Source organism: Notothenia rossii (assembly GCF_949606895.1).
Source record: "Notothenia rossii genome assembly, chromosome: 7".
NCBI classification, from domain to species: Eukaryota; Metazoa; Chordata; class Actinopteri; order Perciformes; family Nototheniidae; genus Notothenia; species Notothenia rossii.
In genome coordinates this window covers 20718188-20735322 of record NC_136905.1, presented here as the reverse complement: position 1 = coordinate 20735322, position 17135 = coordinate 20718188, and the positions used below count along the sequence as shown (strand labels likewise).

At 37.0% G+C, this 17135-nt stretch overlaps 1 protein-coding gene across 1 annotated transcript; it reads right to left on the bottom strand.

Moving 5' to 3' along the window:
- Positions 1–3625: 3625 nt before the first annotated feature.
- Positions 3626–16246, bottom strand: c4b (complement C4B (Chido/Rodgers blood group)). The gene is made up of 41 exons (XM_079693945.1): positions 16101–16246; positions 15613–15799; positions 15348–15528; positions 15197–15267; positions 15021–15109; positions 14844–14926; positions 14666–14753; positions 14246–14369; positions 13970–14111; positions 13475–13587; positions 13234–13386; positions 12982–13149; positions 12685–12876; positions 12230–12373; positions 12006–12129; positions 11724–11795; positions 11405–11617; positions 11194–11308; positions 10827–10897; positions 10603–10742; positions 10280–10495; positions 9821–9872; positions 9614–9703; positions 9320–9526; positions 8917–8992; positions 8571–8763; positions 8366–8461; positions 7832–7994; positions 7388–7578; positions 7150–7308; positions 7010–7069; positions 6840–6930; positions 6590–6761; positions 6403–6493; positions 5540–5614; positions 5366–5468; positions 5184–5273; positions 4994–5092; positions 4796–4879; positions 4076–4208; positions 3626–3995 (listed from the first exon to the last, which is right to left on the bottom strand). The coding sequence occupies exons 1-41, from the start codon at positions 16169–16171 to the stop codon at positions 3854–3856; spliced, it is 5124 nt and encodes a 1707-aa protein (XP_079550071.1). The 5' UTR covers positions 16172–16246; the 3' UTR covers positions 3626–3853.
- Positions 16247–17135: the final 889 nt, after the last annotated feature.

The following is a 17135-nucleotide window of genomic DNA, read 5'->3' as shown; positions in this document are numbered from 1 at the left end:
TTGTATGGCCGATGACAGTTATTCCAGTGTCTGCCGTATGTAACTTGACTTATCCCAGACATTGCTAACACCTAGACACAGCTTTGATTGAATAAATCCGTGGTCTGAGAATCATGATTCAGCTGGAATACATAGCATAACACTGCAGGTATTCAGTGCGGACTCTGGGGGACAGGAACCTCTCGCTATATGAATTGGCTGTTTGTTGGAAGTAATGAGATGTAACTACGTGGGAGTTATGTAAGTGAAACAAGTATCCACCAGATTTAACGAATGCTCTGTGAAGGCTATGAATCTGTGACCAATGGCCACCCACTATCCTACCTTTTGTAAGCCACATGAAGACACATCACTGAAGGGTCTAGAGATGAAGGGCACAAGTGACCTTTTCCTAACTTTACAGGAGAGCCAAAACAAAAGTGTATATTATTCAAGGTTTTTATATATCTAAAGATCAAATCAAATCAAGTTTTATTTATATAGCACATTTTTAAAACGATTTTTGGTCGAGCCAAAGTGCTGTACATATAATAATTACCTTACAGTAAGGACACTATACAGCACTATAAAGATAATGTAGATACACTAACATCGACCAGTATGAAGTTGTTTTCAAAAAACCTCTTTAGGTTAACTATTGATTGCTCTTATAAACATTTATAATATTGAATTAAAACCTTGTCTGGTAACTAAAATAACATAATTTGCAGCAACTTGATCTCTTATTTCATGAAAATGTTGTTATGAATTCATAGTTTTTACCTGAGATAAATACATTGTAGATGCTACAAAGTATGTGATGGTCACACACTCTACAGTACATGAGTCTCGGTGGTAGAAAGTAACTTAGTATATTTACTTAAGATTTGTACTTAAGTATAATGTTAAGGAACTTGTACTTTATCATTTGATGCAACGTTAAACATCTACTCCACATTTCCAAGAGAAAATAGTACTTTTTATTCCACAACTATTGTTTGACAATTGTAGATACCCATTGTTAGTGATAATGTAACATTTACAATGATATGACACTTTTAAAAGAGCCACTCTGCACAAAGAGATCATTTACATGAGATAGTGAGCACACAAACCCATTTTTGAATGACAGTTTTAAGACTGTAGCCAATGCAAAGAAAACAGCTCTCTCATATTCTGTTGCAGTTACATGTACTGACTATAATGTTACAATGTGGGTATACAAGAAGCCTCACAGCAAAACATATTTGCCTCTAGATATTTTAGTTTCAAATGTGCTGAGATAACATGCTTTTCTTGGCATGCACATCATGTTCTGATACTGCAAGAAAACATACTTACTGTGCTTAATTTCAGCATTGCAATGTAACAGAGAATATATTACTGAATACTGTCTAACAAGTAACATGTAATGAATAAAGTTGATATGACATTTCCATATCAACTTTCAAATAATTGATGCAACACATTGTGCTACTTGATGCTGGCTTTAAAAATGAATAGTGATGTGATGCAACTAGAGAACAGAGGTGAAAAAATGAAGCCATACTGGTAGAATAACATGATGCACTTCTGACTATATGGAAGGGGTCGAAGATAAAGAGCTGCCAACCGCATTCAAAATGAAATAATACTTTTCACAAACCCTTAAATCTGACACATATAAAATAATTATAAACACTTATGCAGAATGATATACATGCACACACACTCTGTTATCTGTTGTATCTGTTATATTTGTTTATTTCCTATATATATTCATGTTGCGCTGTCGAAGCCTGTGACTTAAGTTTTTCATTGCCATATCTAAACTGTAGCTAATTTGCACATGACAATAAATCCTTGAATTGAAAGATATATCCCTTTATCGTGACATGTGCTTTATCCGTTCATTTTAATTTTGCACCATGAGGCCTGTTTTTACTTCAGACACTTGCATCGTAGAAAAAGCGTTTTTGTTATTAATAACAGTAACAATGTTCTTTTCAAATGTCCCCCGTCATGTCAATGTGAGCCAGCTTACAGAAAAGCAGGACCCTTAAGCTGAAGCAGCTAAATGGCCTTCAGCCAGCAATACATCTTATCATTTGCATCTGTGCTTTTCCAACTGTGACATGTCAAAATGTCTTCTGAGAAAAGGAGCTATGCAAAAAAGAAACCAAGTCACCTTGATATTGAGATGAAAAAGATGAATTGCCAATGTAGTGTGGACTCCTGAGTGGGTGGTCCCTCTCCATCCGTGCCTCCATCTGCTGGCAGCCTCCAGGAAGGGCCCCGCCTTCACTGTACTCCTTTCTGCACCATAGACCACCCTTAAACCGCTGACCCTGTGATGGCCTTTGGAAAAAATGGCTGGGCCCACACCTTCAACAACTAAAGCTACTGCACACCTAGCAAAACACACCTGGTGGTATGAGCACATTTCTCAATTCCCCGGGCAGTTTCACAGTTGATGCTCCAGCGCATTTGGTGTGTCAGATTAGCTGAGCGTGTACCAATGAATTATGTGTATTATAGTCAAACTCTTTTGGCAATCCATGGATGCAACAATACAATTATATTTATAAAACAAAATTACAAATCTGTCAACCTCCTCTGTCTGTCTTTGATGAGAACCTTTGTGCTATATTTTGATGCAACAGTCTGTGCAAGAACTATATCTAATACTACTATTGCTGATTAAATGTGACTTTAATTGTGAGCACAAGTCTACATTGCTTAGTCACGACAAGCCATTGATTACCTGAGGAAGCCCACAGTAAAAAGAAGAGCACTTTTTCAAATGCGCTGTTGCTGTTGGCCACTGACGGTGCACTAAAGTAATCCCAAGATGAAAATGTGAGATGCTAAAGTCTGCCTATGTATTTACCCTTTATTGGTTCAAATGTAATGAAATGTCTAATGGCAATGGCTGAAACAGTGCAGGCATTGATCTGGCTGTGATTGAAGTAATGGTCAGTACTCCTGTGTTGCTTACATTGGACCCGGCCTCAGAGATTAAAATAATATAAGCACATAAGCCCTTGCTTGTTCCTCGCCTCTCCACCCATGCCTCCCTCTTTCTCCTGCTGCACGGCTCCCTCCCAATACTCCTTGTTTTCTCCAATTACCGCTTTCTGCATCGAATACAACGTGTTTTAAATAATTGCTCCGAGAGTCTTCAGCTGCATGTTTGCTAAGTGGAGCACATTTAAGAAAGGGGACTTTTCTTGAGATACAGAGTTGTTATCATTACGATGTGATGATTGATCCTTATCCTGTCACTATTTTTCTCCGCTGGTAGCAAGCAAGCCAGTTTTATGTACAGACTTATATTCCGCTTTATGTGCTAACCCTCAAACCACTCCCCTTCTCCCTTACCTTGCAGATGTTAAGTAAGAAGGTGGGTAACTTTGAGGGGGGTTGGGTTGAGTACAGAGAACCCTCTCAGATCTTTTACTGCCAGTAAGTGAAAAAAACCCATAAGAAAATAAATATATTCAGCAGAAAAGTTAAATAGAGCCAGTTCACTAAACTGAATCAGACTATCTGGACAGACATGAAAGCACCAAAGTTTTCTGCTTCAATCTTGAGTTCTGTTTCAAATAATGATCTAACATGTATGCATCTAGTTTATGTCCCAACCAATAATTCACATACAAAGACGTTTTCAATTACAACATGGTGTTTTTATTATATGTTTAAAACACTGGTAGCTATATTAGTTATAAAGACATGATTAATGGGTTACATTGTCAGTAGTAAACTATACAATTATACTGTGGGCTGAGTCACTCTTTTTTGTTGGCTAGCAACAATGCCTCTTTAGGAGTTTAGGTTAAATGCTTTCATGATTCTTTAACATACAATGTGAAATGAAAAGGAGTTGTGTGTTTTACTGTCTGCAGCCATCTATCTTGTAATCCTCTGTAAAGGTATCAAACTCCGTGCAGGCAGATCTATATGCCGATTTTTTGCATGTGTCCTTCAAAGGTTTTCTTTCAACCCAAGTGTTTGAGTCCAGCAGGTACTGCATCCTTTATGAGAGGGAGTGAACAGAATGAGAATCAATCATTGTTAAATTGTTACTTTAATTGATATTATTGACTTTACTTACTTTCCGTTTGAGTCAGTTGTGGCGCCATCTTTGCCCATGATGAGATACTGTTTTCCCAAGTCTAATTGTCCTTTACAGTGTAACCTCTTAGCAAACACTCGGACAGAATTCTCGCTCACAAGGATATCTCCATCTGGTAGACAATTATCATAACATTTATGAACAGTGTTTCCACCATAAAAATGTAATAGTCAATGTTACGGCATCTACTTAAAGTGGACCTATCATGCTATTTTGTAATAATATATTGTAGAACCATACCTATATAAGGCATATTTATACTTTTTATTTTTCAAAATACCAAACAGATCATGCATTTGATCCATTCCTCATTTCGCTCAATTTAACACTGCCTTTCATGCTCGGATTCCGTGAGAACAGCACCATCTGGTGGCCTGAAATATGTACAACAGCGTCTCCAGCGCTTTCAAACGGCAATGTCCGTGGCTGTCTCCTCCTGATTGGTGGAGTTGGCCCAATAGCCGTATCGCAACTTCTGTGACGACATAATAAGTGTTCAAATCTGGATCAGTCTGTATCAGATCCGTTGCAGCCCCTTTTTTAGAGATTTAGGTATGGAGGAAAATAGAGAGGGTTGTGTTTTCTGACACTTGGTGAGTTCCCTGGAAAACCGGGGACACATATTCATGTATAAAAGATGTACAAAAGTGCATTTTGCATGATAGGTCCCCTTTAAGCTTATGGTTACAGTTTACTCACGTGATCGGAGTACATCCGTTACATTCACTGAGTACAGCTCAAAGTTACTCTTCATGGTAACATTTAAGACTTCAACGCTGTATGCTGGAATAAAACGAGGTGGAAAGTGTGACTTTATATAAGAGTTTGTTTTCAGATATTTAAAGTTGAGGTTATATCATATTCATTACTGCAAATTGTCTTATTTGCATTACTGACCGTAATCTATTACAGGAAAGAAGCACGCATGTTGTAAACGGACATATTTTGTCATTCTTGGACGTCTTTGGAATGTATTTTGTATTTTATGACAGGGTCCTAAAGAGAAGAGGAACATGATGAAACTTTTATAATTATCGGAACATTCATGTAGCTGTTAATCAGTATGGGTGTATGATAAGTGGCCTACTTTCTGCACATTGGCACACATCCTCTGAACACAGTTTGGAGATCATCGTGCTTCTTTTGGGGGCAGAGTAAAACACAGTACACCGTCTGTCTGCAAGTGAAGCACAAATAATTCATAAATTCCGAGTGAATTCAACAATGATTTCCCCTCTATCCTCGCAACAAATCTAATAAATAGCTTACCTGGTTCATAATAATCATAGAAGACAGCTGGAGCAGGCTGTAGAAGGGCAATTGGTACGGTCTGTGTAGCGTCAAAGCTAATGCATTCTTTTGATTCAAGGACCTAGAGTGAAAGAACAAATCTTTTAGTACTGGAAATGTCAAATGTGTGAATGTCAAAAGAGTTTACCTTACCTTATTGAAGTACAGCACCACTCTTCCATAGGTGGCCTCATAATGGGCTATGTATTGTTCAGGCAGAAGTGTCAGCTACAGGAGACAAGAATTCAACTTTTTGATATGATACATCCATATACTTTGGCATGATTGACCACTCTAAACACTATAATACAAAACGTTATAGTTGCTGCTGTGTAGAACAAGCCAGTTAGAGGTGCAAGTCATAAGAGTGAATTAAAAATGCTTTGATACTACAGTTGAGATCAAAATTGTCGCCATCATTACAAAATGTAAACAAATAACCTGAGCTTGAAGTTGTAAAATTAGTTCTTTCAATATTGCAATCTTTACAGAAAAGTGTTGATGTTTTTTTACGCTTCTTTTTCTTACGCTTATGCATTTGCTTGCCTAAAGGTAGATGAGAGACTGGTATGTTTCTCATTTATTTCAGCAAAATATGAAGACTAATTAAGTTTAGAACCAACCCTGGAAACTGGGGGAACAGTTAACAAAGCATAGTTAACTAAATCTGTCTATTATAACCTCTAAACACACTCAAAACAAATATGTATTTTGTAACGCATCAGATGACATTTTACAGGGCTTAATGTGCCAGACTAATTCAAGAACAGGTATTCTTCTGGAGTTGCTGCTGTTTGCTAGACAACAAATCACAGTTGCCTGTCAAATGTGTTTGTTCATAGTCATGTGTTCAAAAACTAAATATGTTCAGACATAGTTTCTAAACGTTTTCATTTTTCAAACCCCTTAGCTTGTCTAGTATTGAATGAAAGAATGCATGAATGAAAATGAAAAGAAGCTCCTCCCACTGCCCTGAGGATGTTAATGACGAAGAGGAGGTAGAGAGTGGTACTGACCCTATCCAGGTCCTGAGTTTCAACCTGAAATCCACTCAGCAGTGTGATGTCAGCAATAGCCATTCCTGTGAGATTGCGGTCTAGGCTATGACTACACACAGAAAAACAATGACAAATACATTATCCTTCAAAACTCACCGTCTAATGTTATTTATAAAGATCATATATGTACTGGGTGTCAACTAACCTGACACACACATTGTAGGTGACAGTATTTTCTGATTGGAGGTTGTTATCAAGATCTCTTCTGTTTCTGGTGCGAGCATCAAACCACTCAATTGCTGATCGTGCAACTCGCACCTCCTTCTCCTTGTTGACAGAGTAGTCCTCATAGTAGTCATAGTTTTCTACGATCTCAGCTGAGGAAACCAAGGTCATTGTAACTTTATAGGTTTAATCTTTGATGCATGTGGCTGTGACTTATAATAAAAGCTCACCTGTGTACTTCACTTTGCCCTCTACTCTGACGCTAATAGACACTTTGTCGCAGTGGTCCTTGGAGTCCAGTAGATAGTAAGCCTTTACAATCTGCAGAAGACATTTGTGATTTACGTTACAGTATGGATTAGTATTTATATATCATATTGGAGACATTTATCAAACTTACTTTCAACTTGGTATCGCCATTTCCTGTCAATTTCACAATAATGTTGTTCCCTGCTAATTTCTGGGACAAAAGACACAATAATGAGATTTAGTTGATGTGTGTGTTTGTATTTAAGTGTTCTGTTGATAATGCCCTGATACCTTAAGGTCTGTTTCCACTCTCTCCTTCTTATTTTTCAGTGTAAGCTTTGCAATGTCTCTCTTTCCTGGGACTGTGAACTCTGCTATGAGATTTGCTTCGGGACTGGTGTTCCTCTTTAGCTCGTATTCCGCAAGAGCTTCCAATGCCATGATGGTATCCTGAGGGTGTAAATAAAAAGTTTAACATCTCAACTATGATTGTATATCTGTTCAATCCAAAAAAGGTATTTATAATCACCTGTGATGATTTGAAGCCACCAAAATAGTTTTCCTGGGTGGTTAACCAGCACGCAGTTTTGTCTGCCATCTTGGTCTGCTTCAGTTCCACTGCAGCCAGTAAGGTGTAAGCTGCAGTCTCTACTGTGATGGCATCTGCCTCCTGATTCTGTGGGCTGTCATTAGCTGTCCGCTGATTACAGCCATTCTCCACTGATATATAAGAAATAGACAATAAGTTTACATATCTAAACAATATCCAAAACAGGTATGTTTGCCTGTAGGATTGGGATATGTGTATACTGTATATATATATATATATATATATATATATATATATATATATATATATTGTATAACATAAATTGGTCAACTTGCAATCATTCTGCTACCATAAAAACATTATCGTTAATACGTATCTCTGGGTGTCTTAGGTAATTCATTCAGAGGGACTGCTTTTTTCTACCTTCAGTAGCCAGTGTTTGAAGTCTTCTCAAGGCAGATGAATGATCTGTTCCCTGTGGCATGCAAACTGCAAGGCAGTAGGCTGTAATGGCAACAGCGTAGGGATGCTTAAGCTCCTCCGGTTGTGACCGGAGATATGTTTTAGATCTTGAAATACTTGCTTCCTGGTAGAAAGTAACATAAAGGAGTATAAGTTTTTACAACTATTCGTCATCAATTATTAATTGACTTGAATTGACTGTGTAACAAAATACTTTAAATATTCTGTACATATATTTTAATTCCCAAACACAGATTTTAATGCCATGCTTAGGCAATAGCAGGTATCAGGGATCCAAAAAAAAAAGGATTTGTCTGGAACTTGTTATTATTTCTACAAAATGTTGTGCTAATCACTCTGGTAGATGTTGAGAATTTCAATGTGCACGTGAAAACGTTCACCTTCCAATGAAGCTAGAGGAAAAGTGAATGCATTAAAGTGCAATGTTGTCAAGTTATATCAAGATATATGTCTCGAGTCGATGTATTATCTCACCACATTATTTCTTAATTCACTATTTAGGAAATCAAGAGACCGGTACAGTGCAAGATTAATGAAAGCCGTCATGGATGCTTTGTCCTCTTGGTCTTCCTACATTGAACACACAGAGACAATATCGCATTCAAATCACCACAACCTATATTTTATATTGTTCTAATATGACATATGCATCTTATAACATTTATTTAAATTAAGTTACCAGAACTCCTTTGTGTAGCACTGGATGTGGGTCACGGTATGACCCATCTGAGTTCTGTACTGAGATCAAGTATCCGACTGAAAGACGGATTTCTTTTTCTGGCACAACCCTAGCCTGCCTGCCCTGCTGTCCGAAAGCCATGGCCTGACGCTGCGCCACCAGCGATAACACTTTCACAACAAGGGCAGTCACCCTGAGGACAAGAGAAATAAAAACAAAGGAGAAATATGGATCACAAAGGCTGACTTACAATATTCAAATATTGAAGCTAATATTTGTTAATTTTGGAAATATTGGAAGTAACTACTTTGTCAAAAATCCTTCAGGCAGCATACAACATACTCACCAATTACTAGATGGCACTGTACCCCATGCACCATAAGATCCATTTGGTTTCTTGTAATGTAAAATCCTAATATAACCTGACAAAGAAAGTTTATACTTTGTTAAAAACAAAAATGTCTTGAGATTTATGAGAAACCCACAGAGGTTGCAACCTTTATAACGTGCCACAATACTAGTGTTACAGAAAGCTTTAAACAAAGAAAAAGGGGTAATTTTTTATTCCCACTTTAACTGAGTTAAGTTACCAACTAGTACCAATTTAAAAATCTACATTTTAAAATGACTACATTGAACAATGAGGAAATCGCTATTTTTATTGGATTCTTTCTCTATTTTATATGAATATTGTTATTAAAACTTAGCAGACAAACACATGCATTTACAGTAAGCTGATGTGTTCCTACCTTCTTCAATTTTATCAAGAGCATCATCTCTGGTACCAGCAGGCAGGTCAAACCATTGCCGACTCAGGTCCAGGTAGCGGAGAGCTGAAACTGTAGGGGCCAGTTTGGACATTGTCTGTTCTAAACATCCTGTAGGCAATACAATCAACCTGGAAACCTTTTGAGGAGAAAGAAGGTTCTCTGCATGTGAACTGCCAAATCCATCCCCTGTAGGATGAGAACATTGAAAGGATAAGACTCTTTTATTTACAAAGGTCTGTGGTATGATCTCAGTTTGTTTCTGTTAGTACATACCTTCGGCTGAAATGAAAATATTGGAAAGGGAGTTGGGGACTACATCATCTGGTAAAGTTCCGTCATAAGTGAAATTCTTTGAGCTCCTCCCTAATAAGAAACAGACAAATTGGTTTATTTAACCAAATGTACGTGTAAATTATATCGAAGACAGAAATATTGGCAACTGTTAAGCAGGCATTAATAAGAAAAACAGCCACAACTTACCAACAAATTTTAGCACATGGGTTTCTTCTACTCTCTTTTCTAGTCCTTCTGTCTACAACAGGACAGAATATAGAGCAGTTAGTATGTGTCCCTTGCCTTACATATTAATATATGCAAGTGAAAGAAGCATATTGTTATAAGCTAACATAACAGTGCTGATATTATGTTAATTAATTACTGTTACTGTTAATATCCTCAAGCATTATACATTTTTTAAGGGATAGGGAAGGGAAGGGACTTTCTGCATTATCACACTTTTATAAAACTTGCTGACATTTTTAATACTCATAAAAAGCTGTCAGCACTACTTATTAACAAGTTCAAAATGTATAACATAATACTTATGTCACATATGGATGGTCAATAAAGGTGATTCATTTGTACATATTCATATTTTCCATATTTATTTTGTCAGGCAATCAGTTTGCATTGAGATCAAATCATGTCTTTTTCACTCACCAAAACATTCAAAGTCTTCTCAATGGCATCTATTCCCCACTCATTCCCTATATCATAGAGACGGATTTTGATGGGTATCGAGCCGATTACCATGGGGACAGCAGAGAAGGAGACAAACTGAGAGGACTGCGGCTCCACAGTAATGTTGACAAAAGCTGTCGTGGTGGCTGAACCGGGCGAGCAAAGCCCCTCAGTTTGTTCCATGTGAACTGCCAACTATAACAATGCATGTGTCCACAGAGAAAAATACATTATGAAATGAATTTGTATAGTTGGAGGGGGGGGGGGGGGGGGGATTAATGTAATTGTAATGTTATTCTTACCTGTAGTGTATCATCGCCATAATTGTAGATAACAGGTGAAATGGATAGTTGCTCATATTTCTTCACAGAGTAAGGCATTTTCAGAGACACAAACACGCTCTTGAATGCTCTGACCTCAGACGGCTTGACTACACAGAAACCTGAATGAAACAGAGTTATTAATGAGAAACTACTCGGTCAAGTATTCCAGATGTATTTCTGAAGTGGGATGAAGCTACTATTACCTGTGGCTGCTGATAAAGTGACCACCTGAATCTCCCACGTGGTGATGGAATCAGGGAGAGCCAAATTATAGCTAAGGGTTTTCAATAAAATCAATTAAAGAGTGCTGCCTTACTAAAATGCATCAGAAAAATGCTTTGTCTATATTTGATTCATTAGACATTACGTAATGCATTCAATCAGATTCAATGACACCGATTGTTGGAAAATGCTAACATATTTAAATTGACACACACAGTAACAAATACAAAGAATATAAACAGAACTAAAATAAACATTGATTGAACTATGAAGTATTAACTTGCATAACAAGCCACTTTATGAATGTAATTGAACCTTTAGCATACAAAGGGTCTGTCCCCCTCTTACCTTCCTTTTCCATTTACTTCAAATTCTGTGAATGCAAAGCTTGGCGGGAAAAATCGTCGAATGTACTGAGCAGTAGTGTCCAAAAAGAAGTCTTCAATGTCCTCTGTGCTGGCAGCTGAAAAACAGACAAATTAAAGGTTTGCCACAGTTATGAAATGCCAAATTAATATTTGTGTAAGTATTTAATGTCCACATGAAAATCTTATCTCACTCCTGCCAAGTTCATCCTGGGTCTCCTCTATCATCTTTTTTTTTCTCAGACGCTCTCCTTCAAGGCAGCATTTAAAAAAGGCTTCTGCACAACCAGGTTTGGCTTCCACCAGATTGATTCTCTTCACTCTTTCCAGACATGTGCGTCTCATAGGGATAAGAGAAAACCCTTGAACACAACATTCTTGAAACTCTTCTTTGGAAAAGTTTGATTCTGAAATGTATGATAACACAAAAGGAAAACAAATTCAAACATGTTCTTACTAGAATCACATTACATTATTTCAGACCTGAGTAGTAATACCAGAATGTTTTCTTACTTAAGGACATCATTTCCTGTTGAAGGTCCACAGAGCGCCCTTGTCTTGCAGCTTGTGAGTTGCAGGAAAGACCTGGAAAGTAATAAAACACTGCTGAATGGATTTTGGATTTAAGTGTCCCTTAAAGGTCCCCTATTATACTGTTTTTCATCAATATATTATAGGTCTCAGATATATACAAACATGTCTCTGAAGTGTTTGGCTCCAAATACCAAACAGATCATTGTAGCATCCCAATCATTAAAAAAAGGTAAGATGAAGAAATAAAGTAATTTCTCATACTTTTTTTCCATTTTGAATCTGACTGAGAGAAAAAAGACAGTCCAGCATCGGTTAGTACAAATGCAGAGTCAGCTCCTCCACCATATGTGCAACCATGATCAAAGGACTGCATGGACGAAAACACCTGAAAGGTAGAACATTAGCTTGGATTTACTGTGCTATAATAATGGGATAAATGCAATAACCTCAGTGTGTTGGCAGAGATATTATGTGTGAAGTGTTACCTGTTTGGCTGTGAGTTTATTATCGGCATTGAGACCGTAGAAGGCTTTATCCACAGCCAGCAAAGCCACTTTGGCTCTCTGACCATGCAAATCAATGTCTAGCACAGACCTTTTTCCAGGTGTGAATGGTCCTTTTGTTTCTACCTAAATTAAAGTACAATTTTACAGACGTTTTTTATACCATTGTCCAAAGAAAAGGTTAATCCAATTATTATATGAACACCAATCATTGAAGTAAAAACATGTAAACATAAAAACACCTTAATAACACCCACCACAGTTAGTTACTTCCAATCTAATGCTGATTTCCTTTAGTCTTTATAAAGGCCAACAACTGTCCTACTTCTACTCAAATGACCTATGTAACCCATTAGAGGTAAACGTGTGTTTATCTACCTATCCGCTATCTGCCTCACTCTGCTCAGACAGCACTCTTATCTGTTCTGTTTACTCACCTTGGCCTTTATCTGACATTCATCCATGACATCTACCCACACTGAGTCTGCAATGATGTCGCCATTCTGGTTGTAGCAGTAGCCAATCAGACGGAAGGATGGCACCATATCAGATGTTATCGGAAGGTTTTGTCTAACTGAAGTACCAAGGCTTACAGAACCCTGGTTTATTAGGATCCCACGGCTAAAAACCTACATGTAGTCAACACATAAATAAAATACATTATAGATATTAAAAACGGTTTATTCTCTCTGTCAAAGAAAACAGGTTTCCTTAATTAATTTGATATGCCTCACCATATAGTATATCAACCCTTGTGTTGGGGCATTGATGGTGTTGAAGTTAACAGTTAGTGTCTCGCCCACAGAATACATCCTGTGGGTAATACTCAGGTAAAGGAAGCAATTACTCGGAGAAGAAGCTTTCTGGATTACTTTCTTCACCTGAAGGCCATCTGCTGACACCTGATGAAGCAAGAGTATACACAGTGTATCTTAACAACAGGAAATCAAGTAGTTTATTCATTTCATTTTTTTGGGGGTACTAACCTTAACTGTAATCCGATCCTCATTTTGAATGTTAAAGACATGAAACACTGCCCCCTCCTGATCAGTGATTCCGTGCCAAGATTCCTCTGGTTTTACTTCCATCTTTACTGGCACACCAGCTGCTGGGGATCCATCCGGGTGACGCACAACTGCCTATAATAATAATAATAATAACAAACTGGATTAACCTTACAGACTTTGCATACATAGCTGTGTACTCATTTGTGAGTTTCATACATACCACCACATCTAGTGGGTATCCAGGAAGGAAATATTTTCGAGTTCGAGAGAGATCCACGGTGTATTTGTGGGAGATGATAGGAAGGTACACCTCTGTCTCTTGAATTTCACCACCTGGGCAATAAAATGCAGAAATCAGATGCATTGAGAAATCACAAAACTAAATCTTCTATGTATACCTCTCACTTACATGATGGCAAGATGGTTTTTGCTATTTTTCAGAATAGAAACATTTGAAGTGACACAGGGGGTACTTCCTTGAATTTCCAATCTGCTATAGTAACACTAACATTACTATAGAAAATGTCCTAGTGTAGTGTTCTTCTGTTTGCACATATTTGTTAGAATATTAGGAATGTATTTGTATTTAATTAATATATTTAACTAGTCTCTAATATTTAACAAAGCACTTGATATTTTACACTTTGTTAAATGTATTCCCTTATTACACCCTATGGTTTAATTATGTGTATATAGTGTGACACAGTGTCTTTACTTTGGATGTTGGTGACAAATACTCCCAAGTAGATCTGGGCTCCACTCTGCTGTAGTTCGGAGATAGTTTTATTCTGCTGAATTTGGAGTTGGTTGCGTAATTCTGCCATCTGGAGAGTAGCTGCTGTAGCTCCATCCTGGACCTGTAAGGAATGACATCAATTGTTGATTTTAAGTACTGTAACGTTTAAGAAATGCAATACTGTATGTTGACAGATTATCTGATCTAAAAAAATGAGCTGGATTATACATTTTGGATAAATATATTTTCCCTCACCGAACCAGTCAACTCCAGTCTCCTGATAAAGACAGGTTTCATTTGTTCACCACGAGTTGCCTCTTTTACTACCACACCAAATTGGCAGTGGTAAGCCCCTTTAACTTTCTCGCCATGTGAATATCTATAGAGAGAAAATCATTGTAGAATTGTAGAAGATGAAGTTAAGGCAAATAAAAGGTCTAAAACTGTAACAAATTGGGGGACATGCACCCTTAATACTTAAAGAAATCAGCCTATATCATAATATGTACTAATACATTCTATGTGTAATATAAAATGCTAAATACTTCATAGAGCGATTCCTCTGCTGTGTACTTCAACCTTTTTCTTTAATTTTTCGGCATAGTGGACAAAATGTATTGCTGTATAAACAAGAACACTTGGCAGTAAAGTAGGTTTAAATTAATCAACACTTACCTTGCTAAGATGGTGAAGTTAAACTCTTCAGCATTTAACAAAATATAGCGCTGCTGCATTGCAATGTTCACCTCAAAACTTGGTAAAACTAGGATAGGATCGAAAAAACAACATTTTAAAGGGGGGCAAAATATTTAAAATACTTAAGAAACAACAAACTGAAACCGAATAAACTCACCGAATTTTTTGACTTTGAACTCTCGGGAAGCAGCGTTATCCTCGTCATTTTCATAGTGTGCTGTAATCTTCCATGTGCCCATTCTTTGTAAACAAAATATGCATTTGTTATTAGGGTCTCAAATGTGCTTGTGTTGTCATTTTAGAGGCTGTTTATTGTTCATTTGTTTCATCATACTTTGAGACATCAGGTATGGGAAAATTGCCTTTTAGTATTCCTCCTTTTGCAGACCGTTGGGACCTCATTACTCTGTTCCCAGCAGCATTCTGTAAAGAAATAATAAGTATCAGCCAAAAAATTCACCAATTACAATAATGTATGCATTATTTCTTAAGTAAGTATGTGTCACTCACAATAACTGATATCTGGATCACGTCCTCACTAGGCCTATATGCGTGGTCAAGAGTGAATATCCTGTAATTCACTTGAAGACAAAAAAAATACAGGCTTTACAAACCATAATTATTCATTCTGTTGTGTTGATATTATTTTCTTTCCTTTCACCTTTTCGTGTTGGGTTGTAAATTGGCTGATCAGTCTGAATGAAGATCTTTCCTCTCCGTTTTGATACCAGGACCTTTGTTGACTGCCTGACACTGAAGTTGGGGCTCACTGCCACCAGCGTGAGGTACATAAGTGTATTACGGACCTCCGCAGGCAAATCTGCTACTAAGTCTGTTCTTAGCTGTACAAATCCAAATGATAAGTTTGGTTAATGACCTATAAGTGCTGTCAAAATTATTTTCATTTTTTGAAAAGTGTCTCATACCTTGAGCTCAACTGTTTGGATCTTATTGTCCTCAGTACAAGTAGTAGTTATCTTATTAGACAACAATCCCCCAGTCTCAAGTTCCAGGTAGAGAGTAACAGGAATGTTAAAATGAGACTTTCCCATCTGGACAAACACTTTCTCATTAACACCCACATGAAAAACTCCGGGGGCTGAGATGAAGAATCTACACAAAAGATGAAAAAAGCACTGTTGGCACCTTTATTGCTATAATTTGCATTGCTTGACCTATATACCCTTAGAGAAATGTGTGCAACGCCGCATATTTTATATACTCTAACAATATGACAAAATGTCATAATAATCATTAACAATATATTATGTTGAAAACATTAATTATTAGACGATGCGTACAAACATAAAATATACATGTATACTGTATATATTTAAATCCCTTTTTCATCAAACAAAAAAAGATTCCCATTACATGACATCATGTATAATCATGCAGCTATTTCTACATTTACCCATTGTCCGTTGAAGCAGCTGGTTCCACAGTCAAGATCAGAAACAGTATTGAGAAGATGTAGCGCTCCATGGTGCAGCTCCTAGGTCTTTGCCTGCTCTGACACAGGCTTTTGATGAATTGAAGTTTTGATATTGATCCATCCCTTTATTTCCCAATCGTTGGACTTCGCAAAGCCCTCCCTTTTTTTCCTTTTTAGATAACTTTGTTTCATTCCTCAAAATGATGCCACATGTTGCATGTTCTAACTAGTTATACATAAATCGAGAAAATCATCATACTGTCAGAAATACTATGTATACTCTATTGTACAGATGTGTTATATTCTCATAGTGTTTACATTAAAATGTCAGGCTTTATTGTTTTTTTATTATTTGGCATGCAGCATGGAAAGTGTTAGTTTCTGTTTCACAATGTGAACCCAAACTCTCACTGGTTACTGCAAGTCAGCCAGATTTCCCGAAAATCATGTGATTTACAAGAAATCGAGTTTGGGGGGCTGTTTACTGATTCAGGAATGATTTAGAGGAAAGAGAAGTGTTGCTAAAGTTTCTGTAAACTCCATAAATATCAACATCTCTTCATGTTAATGGTTCATTTTCAAATATATCTCATCAATAGTTGCTAAAGCTTCTTAATCTCATAATACTTGTCTTGCAGTTAACTTGACTTAACTCAGCAAAAGAAAGAAACAAACACTGAGACCGGTTCAGAAACTTTATTTTTTTTTTCTACATAAACAGCTTCATATAAGATGCAATAAAAAAAATCATATTTCTTCTCAAGTATAGCAGGAAAGATGTACATTTTATTATATTTACATTCAACATAAACCAAAAATGCAAGTGAAAGCGTCAGATTTTCACAATTATTTATTTGATTGATGTTTCACTTACTTGTAAATGTAAACACCTATAAACATCCATGTTTTCAGTTTTTTGTAAGAAATTAGCGCCAACATTATCAGAACTACATGCTTCAGATGACCAATCCCTGGTAATTTGCCTGAGGTTTTAGGCTTGCAGTGATTTACTTT